Below are 15,053 nucleotides of genomic sequence, written 5' to 3' on the forward strand. Positions count from 1 at the left end.
CCTAAGGTCAAGAATTAAAAGAAGCTGTGTCTGTCAACGAACGAAAGAGAAATGGTGACATGTTCAATACTTATTTTACACGCTGTATGTGAAAGACACCGCCTATGAAATATATATTTCCCCTCCTGTGTGTGCCAGCATGGTACCCCAAAATAGAATACATTCTGGTCTAAACTTATGAATACATTATTTCCTGTTTTATAACAGAAAGTAATAGAATAATTTTTTCTTTTGTTTCCTTTTTCCTTTCATATAGTAAAAAATAAATAAAATAGGATTTTTGTACTCACCGTAAAATCCTTTTCTCTGTAATTCACCGACCAACACAGCTCCTCTCTGTAACTAAATGGGTTTGTTAGCCTGCCATTAGGAGAACTAGGCAAAAATTGTAACACAAGACACAAGACACAACTTTAGTGCCGCCCCAGAGGGCGGGCCCTGTGCTAAGAACCCTCCCTGCTCCCAGGCAGAACTCAGTACGTCAACAAGCAGTATAACGTAAAGAAAAGGAGGGGTGGGTGCTGTGTCGGTCGGTGAATTACAGAGAAAAGGATTTTACGGTGAGTACAAAAATCCTATTTTCTATTATATTCACCAACCGACACAGCTCCTCTCTGTAACTAAATGGGACATCCCCAAGCAGTGCCAAACGAGGGGTGGGAAAAAACAGCATTAAAACATCATCCACCATGGCAAGTGGGAACTAGTGAAACTAAACCCACAAAAAAAACAAGCAGTGTATGGAAAAACACACCGCCATAACTGGGCATTCTTAACAGGAGAGATCCCCAACACCGCAACTTTTTTGCAGAAGTAATGCAACAGTGCATTAACAAACAGTACTGCGTTTTTATCGAAAAAACAGGGGAAAAAAAATCTCAATTGCAACTACACGGCCGCCTGCAAAACTTTGCGGCCAAAACAGGCATCAGCCGATGCACTGATGTCTACCTTGTAGAACTTGGTAATCGTATGGACAGACGACCAGGTCGCCGCCTTACACACCTGAGCGTCAGACGCTTGGTGTCGAAAGGCCCAAGACGTTCTGATTGCTCTTGTAGAGTCAGCCGTGACTGGAAAGGGGGGCACCTGCCCCTTCAAGGCGAAGGCTTCGATTACAATCTGTATGATCCACCTGGAAATGGTGGCCGACGAGACCGCTATACCCTTCTTTGGACCAGCCACCAAAACAAACAGTGAGTCCGACTTCCGAAAGGGAGCCGTGGCAGACAAGTACACCTTCAGAGCACTAACCACATTGAGAGCGTGAAGGGCCACCTCTTTGGGGTGCTTCGGCTTAGGACACAACGATGGTAATACAATGTCCTCATTGATATGAAAAGCCCAAACCACCTTCGGTAGAAAGGATGTTTGCGGACGCAACACCACCTTATCCCTGTGGATGACCAGATAAGGCGACTTGCATGACAAGGCCGCCAATTCCGAAAACCCTCCTGGCCGATGTGATGGCCACTAGAAAGACCACCTTCTGTGAAAGGGTCGACAGGGGAATCTCCCTGATATTCTCAAATGGCGGCTTCTGAAGTGCCAACAACACCAGGTTCAAATCCCATGAGGGCAACGGTGGACGCACAGGAGGGACTACATGTCGAACCCCCTGAACTAAAAGGTACTCACTAATGAGTGAGATGCCAGAGGTCGCTGAAAAAAAGACAGTCAGGGCTGAAATTTGCCCCTTACTGGTGCTCAACGCCAATTTCTGGTGTACTCCTTGCTGAAGAAACAGCAGGATCCTGGATATAGAAAAGGAGCGTGGATGCCACCCTTTCTCCTCACACAGAGATGTAGGCCTTCCAGGTACGATGGTATATCTTCCGTGAAGAAGATTTCCGCGCCCTCAGCATAGTTGGAACAACCCAGTCTAACAGACCCCGGTTCCTCAGCACCTGGCTCTCAATAGCCATGCTGTTAAAGCCAGCGATGGTAAAGATGGGGGAAAGATTTGACCTTGAGATAGGAGGTCCTCCCGCAGAAGTCGCCAGGGAGCGCCTGCCACCAGACGCACCAGATCTGTGTACCAGGGCCGCTGAGGCCAATCTGGGGCAACCAGGATTACTGAGATCCCCTCGGCTTCCATTCTGCGAAGCAGACGTGGCAACAGTTTTAGTGGAGGAAAGGCGAAGATCATCTGGTACTGATCCCATGGAGCCACCAGCGCGGCTGACGCGTCCGCCCGCAGATCTCTTGTCCTGGACACGAATCTCGGCACCTTCCGATTGAGACGGGAGGCCAATAGATCCACATCTGGTGTGCCCCATTTCAGGCACAGCAGCCTGAATATCTCTGGATGCAACGTCCACTCTCCTGGGTCCAGCATCTGCCGACTCAGATAGTACGCCTGCCAATTTTCCACCCCCAGGATGTAAATGGCTGACAGAGCCTGAACGTGTCGCTCTGCCCACCGAAGTATGTGAGTGACCTCCCGAGCAGCGGCTGAGCTTCTTGTTCCCCCTTGGTGATTTATGTACGCCACAGCCGTAGTGTTGTCTGACTGTATCCTGGTTGAACATCCTTGAAGACACGTCGACCACGTGTGGAGGCACAGCCTGATCGCTCTCAATGCGAGCAGATTGATCGGCAACCTGGGTTCTTCTGTCGACCAGAGGCCCTGAGCCGACTGTATCCCCATCACTCCACCCCAGCCTGAGAGACTGGCGTCCGTATTGATCACCGTCCATTTCAGAGGAAGGAACGATTTTCCGGACTGAATCACTGGGGACCTCAACCACCAGATCAGGGAGTCCCTGATTGGCTGGCTCACGTGGACCTGTCGATCCAGGGACAACGGAGATTTGTCCCATTTTGTCAAAATCTCAGTTTGCAGGACTCTGGTGTGGAACTGGGCATAAGGTACTACCTCCCCCTGATTCAGCAAGTCCCTTACTGCTCCTAGCAGGGCCTCCCGGCGAACCGGGGACGCAGGTATGCTGGAGGGGAAGAATCTGTTTGATGGCCAAGAGAAACTATCTTGTAGCCTGTGGAAATCAGGTCGCAGACCCATTGATTGGATAACCGGGAGGTCTACCAGGCTGCAAAGCGGGTGGGGGAAAATCTTCATGCAGTAGCACTTTTGTTCGCAGGCTGGTTAGGCTTGCGGTTCCAGGGACGCTTTTGACCGTCCGTGGACATCCTGTCGGGCTGGGAACGCTTTGTCGAAGCATCGGGCGGACGAAAAAGCCGCTTGTGAGTGGAAAAAGAGGGCCCTTGCCTGTGGCATGGCTCCTTAGCCTTCCTGGCCTGTGGGAGTAGTGTACTCTTACCACCCGTGGCATTTTTAATAATGTCATCCAACGAAGCTCCAAAGAGCCGGTCGCCAAGAAAGGGAAGATCCGGCTTTTTTGGATGCCTGGTCAGCAGACCAGCATTTAAGCCAAATCAGGCGCCTCAGCACCACAGCTGACACTGAAGCCCTGGATAACAGAGGGATCCAGGGCCGTGTCACAAACGTACTTAAGGCCTTGCACTAGTTACTCTGCTAGTTCCACACAGACAGGGGAGGCGTTTTACTCTCCCAATTCGCGGTGCAAAGGTTTTGCCCACTCAGTCAGTGTCTGAGACACCAGTACGGATGCCAGTACTGGTCGCACTGCTGACCCCACAACCGTAAACAAGGAACGAGCCACTGCCTCGGCCCTCCTGTCTGTGGGATCATTAAATGCAGGAGTCCCCTCTACCGGGATCGTTGTTACTTTATTTAACCTGGATACTGGGGGTCCACGACCTGAGGAGCCGACCATTTTTTGAGAAGGCTTTCCTCAAAGGGGTAGCGCACCGCCATGTTCTTGGGGACCGAAAAGGTCCTTTGCGGCCGACCCCATTCCCTGTAGTTGAACTTGTCAAAATAAGCCAAATACGGAAACACCTTAGGTGAACGTGCTGGCTTGCGGGACCCAAAAGGGACCGATAAATCAGCAGAGGAATCCGTTGGCTCATGTATCTTCAGGGAATCACGCACAGCTGTCATAAGTGCTCCAACAAGCGCTTTGTCGTGCCCAGACCCGGACGGGGAATCATCCTCACTATCCGAATGGTCCTGGTCAGCCTTGTCTGATAGGTCAGAGCAGGGGTGACCAGCCGCAGCAGGGTCTGAGTCTGCATCAGAGCTCTCCCCAGAGGACAAGGGGTGGGGTGGGGGGGGGGGGGTAGGGTTTTACGTGCACCTTTCTTTCCACATACCGCCTCGATTTTAGCAACAAAAGTGTTAAGGGCCCCCGTCAGGGTGTCCATGGGCACAGCGCTATCCACAGTTGACCCGGTTGCAATTTAGCGCGGCACTTTACCTTACATTTGATCCTACTAAGATTTACACTTTTAGTGTGTCAGCGGCTGGTTTGCTAGAGATAGAGCAGTGTTTTTTGTAATTTTTAGACCCGGTTGCAATAGCCTGGATTTCGGGGGAAGAAACACCAGTTTCTGAAGCCATGCTGACCCTACCGTCTGCCACCTGCAAGGAGATTTAGGACAGTAAAGGTCCCACCCTCCTGCTGCCGCTGCGTGGGGGGGGGGGATACCTAGCTCCAGACTCACCACCCTAGGGCATTCTGTGAAAGTTACTAGCCGTGCCTGTAGTCCCTAGGAGGTTACCCAGTTGCAAAGTGAAGAAACTGTGTCGGCAGCAGCTGTATAGAATAGCGGTGAAACGATCTGCAGAGCTTGCACCAGCGTTTAGGGAAGAGCCATCCAGCGTTCTGTTTTGTTTACACAGTGGACATAAGAAACAGCATGTGAGAGCATATTTAAAGCTGTCACAAGAGAACTGCGGTGAAAAGAGCGCTCGGGCTGCAAAAAAATGGCCGCCAATGCAACTAATAGGAAAATCCTATAGAAAATGGCTGCTGAGGCTCACAAGGGGAACCTGCTTTGTCCACAGTCAAAATGGCCGCAGGACAGCGCCATGAGGTGACAGGAAAAATCACAGAACAGTTCTGCCTGCATTCAGCAAGAACACCTCCACAGACACCTTTTGGGACCCCCCAGACCGGGACCAGGACCAACGCTAGCCGCACAGAGCCCTCTACAGGTGAGAGACCCAGCAAACCCCACACACACACCGCCTGCAGCACATGCAGCCAACCCCCCCCGAGAGTGGGGAAGGAGAGGAGATAGGGATGTGTGAGAGAAGAGAAGGTGAGGTGGCCCCCAAATTGACCTTCCAGGGAATGCCCAGCTGCTCAACCCGCCGAAGCAGGGAGAGCCATACTTAACAGTCCTGAAGAGCTGGGACACATTCCATCACAGACCTACTCCTGCGCAGTTACAGGGTAGCTTCTGGCCTGGTATACTGTGATCCAGACATCAGTAGCCCGGTCATATGTATACCCCGGAGCATTGAAGCTCACCGACCACCTCTGGAGCTGAGGTATGTCGTGGCCTGCTGAGCCTTAGCTGCGGCCTGCACACGCTCGATGGCCGGACTGGGGAGATAACAAGGATAACTTAACCAGCCTGTCACTTAGCCGGCAGTTGATAGAAGATCCCAGGATCTTTCATCTTGCGCAAAAAATAGCAAACCTGCATCAAAAAAATGGACCAAAGGGCCCTCAGGGTTCCTAGGTCATTCTCATTCACTAGGCAAAATAAAACCAAGTTCTGCCTGGGAGCAGGGAGGGTTGTTAGCACAGGGTCCACCCCCCGGGGCGGGACTAATGTTCTGTGTTACAATTTTTGCCTAGTTCTCCTAATGGCAGACTAACAAACCCATTTAGTTACAGAGAAGAGCTGTGTCGGTCAGTGAATATAAGAGAAAAAGTGTTTTTTAAATATCACAAAAAGAAAGATCTGTCTCAAAAACATTCTATGAAATTTGGGTACACCATTGCATAACTAACATAAGTAATCAAACTATCACAGCCCTGAAAACTATCCTGAAAAGGAGGAGGTGCAATACGCTGGTATTTACAGTGCAAACATAATACCTACAGCGTACGTACGTAATTTGAGGACAATTGTACTTTTTTTTTACACTCAATTCCTTTAAGCCATCCTCTCACCTCCATAGGCCAAAATCCTCTGTGGAACGTGACCACCACTGTGAAAATGGTTTTCGTGAGGATAAAAAGCTCAGCCTTTAAAGACAAACATTAGGGGTGCAACGGATCAAAAAGCTCTCGGATCGTTCCTCGGAGTCACGGATCAGATCATTTTTTCGGATTTTTCGAAATAATAATTGAATTTGCAAAAACCTGTGAAAATTCCACCACTATATAGTCCGCCACTGTAATATTGGCTGAGTATGGCTGAGTACAGTTGAGCATGGCTGGGTATCGCCAAGCATGGCTGGGTATCGCAGAGCATGGCTGGGTATCGCAGAGCATGGCTGGGTATCGCAGAGCATGGCTGGGTATCGCAGAGCATGGCTGGGTATCGCAGAGCATGGCTGGGTATCGCAGAGCATGGCTGGGTATCGCAGAGCATGGCTGGGTATCGCAGAGCATGGCTGGGTATCGCAGAGCATGGCAGGGTATCGCAGAGCATGGCAGGGTATCGCAGAGCATGGCTGGGTATCGCAGAGCATGGCTGGGTATCCCCACACTGTAATATTGGCTGAGTGTGGCTGGGTAAAGCTGAGCATGACCAGGCACAGCTGAGTACGGCTGGGTATCGCAGAGTACGGCTGGGTATCGCAGAGTACGGCTGGGTATCGCAGAGTATGGCTGGGTATCGCAGAGTACGGCTGGGTATCGCAGAGTACGGCTGGGTATCGCAGAGTACGGCTGGGTATCGCAGAGTACGGCTGGGTATCGCAGAGTATTGCAGAGTACGGCTGGGCATCGCAGAGTATTGCAGAGTACGGCTGGTTATCGCAGAGTATTGCAGAGTACGGCTGGTTATCGCAGAGTATTGCAGAGTACGGCTGGTTATCGCAGAGTACGGCTGGGTATGGCAGAGTACGGCTGGGTATGGCAGAGTACGGCTGGGTATGGCAGAGTACGGCTGGGTATGGCAGAGTACGGCTGGGTATGGCAGAGTACGGCTGGGTATGGCAGAGTACGGCTGGGTATGGCAGAGTACGGCTGGGTATGGCAGAGTACGGCTGGGTATGGCAGAGTACGGCTGGGTATGGCAGAGTACGGCTGGGTATGGCAGAGTACGGCTGGGTATGGCAGAGTACGGCTGGGTATGGCAGAGTACGGCTGGGTATGGCAGAGTACGGCTGGGTATGGCAGAGTACGGCTGGGTATGGCAGAGTACGGCTGGGTATGGCAGAGTACGGCTGGGTATGGCAGAGTACGGCTGGGTATGGCAGAGTACGGCTGGGTATGGCAGAGTACGGCTGGGTATGGCAGAGTACGGCTGGGTATGGCAGAGTACGGCTGGGTATGGCAGAGTACGGCTGGGTATGGCAGAGTACGGCTGGGTATGGCAGATTACGGCTGGGTATGGCAGAGTACGGCTGGGTATGGCAGAGTACGGCTGGGTATGGCAGAGTACGGCTGGGTATGGCAGAGTACGGCTGGGTATGGCAGAGTATGGGCAGAGTATTAGCAGGGTATGGAGGGATGGCTGTCACAGAGCAGCACTGTGGACACTACAGATCCAGCCCATAGCGCTACTTCCATCCGATCTCTCCCCTCCATTGTTCAGATCAGTACAGAGAGGGGAGAGAGGAACCGGCTTCATGACATGATACCGGTTTGTTTACAAGTGAACACTTCGTGATTTGACAGAGAGATCACATTGTAAAAAGCCGGGGTGTAGAAAGATGGCCGCTGCTTCGGAGCTAGGCCGAAGCCACGACCTTTCCTAAGGTTGAGACCGCGGAGCACTCCGTGGATCGTGGCGTGTGCCGATCCGAGTGGGGTGACCCCGTTTGGATCACAGATTGGTGACGATTCGTTGCACCCCTACCAAACATAGATCAAAATTTGGCTGGTTCAGCAGGACTTTGTCGAATTTCGATACATCTATGGGCAGGCTGGTTGTACTGAAGTCAAACTATTGATCAAATTCAGTACAACCCATCTGTCGTGTTTTTGTTTTTTTGTACGATCACTGCCAGCAGCTATAGCCACCAGCAGTGATCACTGTATTCTGACAGCAGTGAAACCTCCCCTGTCAGAATACAATAGCACAGATGGAGGGATTCCCCCATCAACGTTGACTGTGTTGATGGGGGAATCAAGCAATTTTCCTACTTTCAGCCTGTGGTTGAAGAAAAGAAAACTACAACATTTTTGGGCAGCTTATGTGGTGAAAACTGTCCCAATTGTGCTCCTGCATTGTCATCCTAACCCTGACCTACCCACTACTGAACTCTGTACACTGACCTACCAACTACTGAACTCTGTACACTGACCTACCAACTACTGAACTCTGTACACTGACCTACCAACTACTGAACTCTGTACACTGACCTACCAACTACTTACACTGGTCAGAACAGAAAGCCAGGCCTGAAACTAATCAAGGAAATCCGCATGCAGTACCAGATGTTCTGCCTTCATGATGGACTCCGGCATCAGACTTGAGGGGGTTACCAATTACTCCCCAGACATTAAAAAATTGTGAATGAAAGTGCATGCTGAGTTTCTGGCTGAAGCTGACTATTAAGGTAGGTTACATTTATATTTTTATAGCGACATTTTAGTTTAATTATATTTTCTACGTTTTCTCCATGTCATCCTTGTCCTTATTTTTTATTGGGGCTTACCATTTCTAAGATGTGATGGCTGCATTCACTTTCTTTTTTCAGCTTGCTTTCTATTTTTATTTGGTGTTCCAGCCAGCAAGTCTTTTATGTCAAAAGAACAAGCTCTCCAGCAGAATGTATCAGTTACAGAGATGAGACAAACTATTAAACACTGGCAGGGGTGCTTAGAGGGATCAGCTTTTATTTATTTAAAATCTTTATCCAAATAGTAAAACTTTTAGTGTTAGCTGGAGTTTGGCCTCAACTTGTTATTGTGTTTAAATCTGTTAGTACATTTAAAACTCCTCTTCCCCAAACTGACAATGCTGCTGTCCAAAGGCAGCCCAGTGCTCATTCAACCAGAGTGGGGCACTCAAACAGGTGGTGTGTTATGGGCCAGGTCACAAGATGAAAACAGAGGGGGAAAAAAAGTGCAAGAAAAGAAAACTGATGCAGCCGCCAAATCGAAAGAATAGTAAGCTGCAATTTATTGCATTTTGGGTTTAATACCACTTAAAAGGAAATCAATGGAAACCATGCAAAGAGCAATGGGCAGTGTACAGTTTATCTTTATGGCTTGTTTACACCGCAATCCTTGTGCTCAATGTGGCTCTGCATGCATGTTTAAAAGTGTTTGAGGTGTGTTTTTTTTTTAAGAATGTCATATAATTACATTTTTTTTTTTTTTACAGCAAGCGCTTACACAACCCCATTGGTCATCATGCTCTCTATAGCTACGTGATGTGATAGTAAAAACATTTTAATGGACCTTAGATAACTTACCATGGCCTTCATTCAATGTAATAGAGGACCCAGTGACATCATCAAAAAGGTCATATGGAGTGATGTAATACTTCAAATTCATAACGTGGCCTTCAACATGAAAAACAACAACACGGGAGCATGTTTATTATAGAGAGTCACCTTGTGCCATTGGAAATATGAATGTTAACAGTCCTAACAAAAAAAGAAGAAATGTGTTACTGTTACAGCAAATATTACCTCCACTCCTAGGAGTCAGGTAGCCTACGGTGCCCTGTAGTATTTTATCCAATACACTGGCATTGGTGAGCTGCCTGAAAAATAGCCACATGCCCAACATCACCATCAGTTTTCCATTAATAACTGTTGTTTAAAATAAGATTTCAAGCCCAGGCTGGAGAACACAATGCTTACCAATACATTGCTGCCATTTTTGTAAGGTCCATCTCCAATGACTGAAGTGCCAAAAACATTTTCCTGAAAAGAAAATGTCAGTAACTAAGACCGGAACACACACAATATATACACCACCTACTGCTCAGCAGTCACTCACTTGTCCCCAGGCATCTTGTACAGGTTCACCAGGCTCTTAAGGTACTGAGAGAAATCCTCAAAATTTTTCTCCCTGGAAAAAAATAAGCATATAATTATACCTACACAAAACACTAAACAGTTAATACATTTGTGAAATTCCTTACCATCAAAGAGAAAAGTCTAACTGGATTTTCAGGAAGTCATCTCTGTAATTCAAAAAATGCCAGCATCTGTTCTGCCAAGGAGGTGATGTTACACCAGGGATAGCATCATATACTGTCCTTTCACTCTCTACACTAAAATGAACTACACTTCCCATCATGCTTTGGGAATTGCAGTGAATGTGGGAGGGTACACTAGGCCTGCACATGTTGAATGTGATCATCATGCCAAGTAAAAGGCACTCACTCCCAAGCAGCTATGGTGTTAAGTATAAAAAAAGGGAGCTGTGCTGGTGATATACAAAAAAGTGAAAATCAAGTGAAAATAAATACACATAAAAAAATAAATAAATATACATTAAAAAAAGACTTCAAGTGAATATAACAACATCCAACTGAAGAGAAATCAAAAATTGTGTGGATGTCAACATATGAAGCCACCAAATCGATGATAATTAATGACAACCCGTTGATAATACTGTGGCAAAGGAAGCATTATAAGTCCCTGTGACGATATCCTTAGGGAACCAATAGTGTCAATCCACCACCATGAGAAATAAAGGCTTACTAGATAGCCAAATGAATAGGCATGTCAACCACTCCCGGGTAAGACCTCCCATTACTGGATACAATCACTGTGTGCAGTTCTCCAAACCGGCATTGCCACTGGTCCCCAGTTTCTAAGATGCAGCGGTCCTGGTGTGATGGTATCAGCTGACTGATGTCACAGCACTCGATCAAGTCTATCAAAGATGTTTGGGGATAAATAATTACATCCCACGTGTAAAAAACCCAGAGGATACCACCATGTGTAAAATCCAATGGTTTAATGAATGTAAAGACTGATCCAGGTCATACAAATAAAACAAATAAGCGCTGTATGTACCGCGTGCAAAAAACCTGGCCAGCAAAGTTAAAACAAATTACACGCACGTGCAAAGCAGGGTGGTGACGTCAGTACGTCGCCCTCCCTATGCGTTTCGTCACTCCGTGGACGTCCACTGAGTGACAAAATGCGTGCCATCACACCAGGACCGCTGTACCTTAGAAGCTGGGGCCCAGAGGCTTGATTTTCACTTTTATGTATATCCCCAGCGCAGCTCCCTTTTTTTGTTTCTTAGTTTACGGTTTTGTATATCGCTTTGGGTTGCCGCTTTAGTAATTTATGTAATAGCGCAGTGACTTCTTTGCCATATGGGGTTAAGTATGTACAGCCACTCAATTCCTTCTCTTCTGCATATACAGAAAGACTATTAAACTCTTTATCCATTCCCTGTGTGTCTCCAGTGATAGGCATAGTTAATACTGATCTTTGAAGTCTGGGCTGTCACAGTGCCTTCTTAATGTCACTAGCGAGATCTGTACCCCATGCCTGCCTGTGTGATTGCCCAGCATGTATGGGGTTAAATGGTTTGAGGGAACTGGTCAGCTCCAACTGTGCTCGTGATGGGAGGAGGGGACCCTTGCCTCTGTGGGAGGTTCATCTCTGTGTATCTCAGATTTGCTGCTCCACACACTGCAGTGAGCAAGAAGCGTTAGCTCAACTTAAATACAGGGGGGGACGAGACAAGACCAGTGGAATTCAAGGCATAGCAACCTGCAGTCTTACAAAGAGGAAACCACAGGGAATCCACCCTATTATTTAAAAAATCCACATTGCCTCTGTAGTTTTTGAGAAATAATCAGAAGATGGACTACATATTCTAGAAAGGTAGAAAAGCAACATTAAAAATATGAAAAAAGTTTTTGTCTGGAGTTCTGCTATAAACGCAAGTTTTGAGCACTTGTTTAAAAGAGAATTTTAATATAGTGGCTTTGTTTAAGCCAAAGAATGTGGTGGGGGGCAAGTTACATACGCATTGTCGGAACGACAGCTGTACACAATGACTGGAATGTCAGTCGGTTCTTGTTTAACCACTTCAATACCGGGCACTTAAACACCTTACTGCCCAGACCAATTTTGAGCTTTCAGCAATGTCGCACTTTGAATGACAATTGCACAGTCATGTTACACTGTACCCAAATGAAATTTTTATCATTTTTTTCCCACAAATAGAGCTTTCTTTTGGTGGTATTTGATCACCTCTACGGTTTTTATTTTTTGCTAAACAAATAAGAAAATACCAAAAATGTTGAAAAAAAAATATGTTTTTTTTGTTTCAGTTTCAAAACTTTGTAAATAAGTAAGATTTCTCCTTCACTGATGGGGTTACACTGATGGGCACCGATGAGGTGGCACCAATGAAGTGGCACTGATGAGGTGGCATTGATAGACACTGATAGGCGGCACTGATAGGTGGCACAAATTGGCACTGATAGCTGGCACGGATTGGCATGGATGGGCGGCATGGATGGGTATGGATAGGCAGTACATGTGGGCATGGATAGGCGGCACAGATGGGCATGGGTAGGCGGCACAGATGGGCATGGGTAGGCGGCACAGATGGGCATGGATGGGCACTGATAAGTGGCATGGATGGGCACTGATAAGTGGCATGGATGGGCACTGATAGGCGGCATTGTATTACATTATACTGTACTAATGGATGCCAATCAGTGCCAAACAATAATGCATGCCAATCAGTGATGCCCATTGTGGGCACTGATTGGCATCCATTATGGGTACTGATTGGCATCCATTGTGGCACTGACTGGAATCCCTGGTGGTCTAGGGTGGCATACCTTGTCCTGGGCATCCCTGGTGGTCTGGTGGCATCCCTGGCGGTCCAGTGTGGGCATCCTCGGGGGGGCTGCGCTGATACTCAATCAGCACAGACCCCCCCCCCGTCCGAGGAGCAGCAGCTCGGCTCTCCTCTATTCGCGTCTGACAGACGCGAGTGAGGAAAAGCCGATCACCGGCTCTTCCTATTTACACTGTGATCAGCCGTGATTGGACACGGCTGATCATGTGGTAAAGAGTCTCCGTCGGAGACTCTACAGAGATCGTAGTTGCCGGGTGTCAGCCACCCCGCAAGAACGATCGCCGCGATGCGCGCCCCCGGGGGCGTGCAGCGGCTCAAAATCCTGATCACGTCATATGACGTCCGGTCAGGGTTTTGAAACCACTTTTCCGCCGTGTATTTGTTATATGGCGGGCGGCAAGTGGTTAACCAACGGATACCGGCCGATATTCAGGCCGCGTGTACCCAGCCTAACCAAACTGTTAATGGTACATAAATATAAAAGGCAACCAACCTTAATTGCTGTACAAGTTCTGGACTACTCTGAAAAAATAAAAGAAAATAAATTGGATTAAATCATAGCTAAATAAATAGCAGTACAAGGCTTTTAAAAACAGTTGATCCAGTTTATACTACAACCCCAATTCCCCAAAAATTGGGATGCTATGTAAAATCTAAATAAAAACAGAATGCAATAATCTTTAAATCTCATAAACCTACTGTATATTTTATTCAAAATAGAAAACATTAAATGTTTTAACTGAGAAAATGTGCCATTCTAAGAAAAAAAAAAAAAAGGTAATTTTGAAATTGCTGGCAGCAACACGTCTCAAAAAAGTTGGCATATAGGGCAACAAAATCTAGCAAAGTGGTACTAACAAGGAAGAACATTTTGCAGCAGATTAAGTCAATTGGGAAACAGTTCAGTACCATGACTGGGAATAAAAAGCTCCTTTAAAGAGTCAATGTCTCAAAAGTAAAGATAGGCAGAGGTTCACCAACCTGCGGCAGCTAAGTCAAAAATTCCTATTTCTTTCATTGTACAGTATAGGACTTTGATTCTACTGACTACTTTGCCTTTTTTTACATCTCCGAATGTGCAGTTGTGCTCAAAAGTTTGCATACCTTGGGAGAAATCATGACATTTTGGCAATGATATTAAAAGAATGACCGATTTCCCCCCCCCCCCCCCCCCCCCCCTGGAGTCTCTTCACTACTCACTTCGCTACCCCCAGATGAAGATACACCTATACATCTATATGTTAAATTTACTTATACTGATGTTAAGACTTGTCTTCTATATTAACCAATGTTATACTCCAGTTGGAACATCAGTCAAGTTTTCACATGTAACGCAAAGGCCCCTTTCACACTGGGATAAGGGCATAAAAAAAAAAAAAAAAACACTGCAACACACATGTCCTTATTTAAAGGAGTTGAAAAGCATTTTTTTTTTTGTTTTGTTTTTATCTAAAAGGGTTTGTTAACCCATCCACGTAAGACTATGTCAGCCCCTCTATTAGAGGCTGACATAGCAAACTAGGTCAGTAGTTTTCAAAAACTAGTGTTCTAAATACCTAATTTGAGCTGTCTTCTGCAGGAGGGGCCATGATCTCCGTCTGACATCAGTCGGGGAGATCATGTGGCTGCTCGTCTCCTCCACAGAAGCTTTGTATCATAGCTGTAATACGGCCGCAAGTAAAGTGACTGGCCTGAAGACAGCTCAAATTTGGTATTTAGAACGCTTAAAAATATTTGTAAGGAAAAGGGAGAAGGGGATTTTTGCAGTGCTAATGTATTCAAAGTACAAGGGAAATTAGTATATTAAACAGTCAATTTTATTGTATATTAAAAATTATTTTTACATATTCGCAAATATGTCATAATTACAAAAGTATCAACTGTATCAAGAATAACTGGTCCATATAATACAGAGAGTGGAAAAGGAGCTTGCAATCATCTATCACGACATGTTTCGCAACAGCTTCCTCAGGGGACACGCAAGCCTCCCTTCAAATCCACCGTCCAATGAAAGACACCTCATAAGTTGGAAAAAGTGTGTACAAGGCTACCCCCCAATCAATCAATGGAGCGAGACAGCTTAGGAGGGCATAGACAGGAGCCAATTATTATAATATCAAGGCAGGGAGTGAGTAATGAACCAGTTAAAAGAAGAGGTAAATTAATTCCCAGGTCTAAAGAGCGCAGCAATGCACAGTGGCCCCTTTTAGGAGTGAGCCTTCATGTGTTAAATGCATGTGGCAT

General features: G+C 46.8%; 1 protein-coding gene across 1 annotated transcript in view; it reads right to left on the reverse strand.

Moving 5' to 3' along the window:
- Positions 1-15,053, reverse strand: part of MED1 (mediator complex subunit 1) — a 552,713-nt gene that overhangs the window by 353,570 nt on the left and 184,090 nt on the right. The window contains exons 6-10 of the mRNA XM_077459477.1: positions 13,303-13,331; positions 9,966-10,037; positions 9,827-9,889; positions 9,653-9,726; positions 9,434-9,523 (exon numbers count right to left, since the gene is read on the reverse strand). Of these exons, the coding sequence (XP_077315603.1) occupies positions 9,434-9,523; positions 9,653-9,726; positions 9,827-9,889; positions 9,966-10,037; positions 13,303-13,331 (328 nt within the window). The remainder of the gene's footprint in view (positions 1-9,433; positions 9,524-9,652; positions 9,727-9,826; positions 9,890-9,965; positions 10,038-13,302; positions 13,332-15,053) is intronic.

Source organism: Lithobates pipiens, unplaced genomic scaffold (assembly GCF_037356315.1).
Source record: "Lithobates pipiens isolate NorthernLeopardFrog02 unplaced genomic scaffold, aLitPip1_a1.2 Scaffold_28, whole genome shotgun sequence".
NCBI classification, from domain to species: Eukaryota; Metazoa; Chordata; class Amphibia; order Anura; family Ranidae; genus Lithobates; species Lithobates pipiens.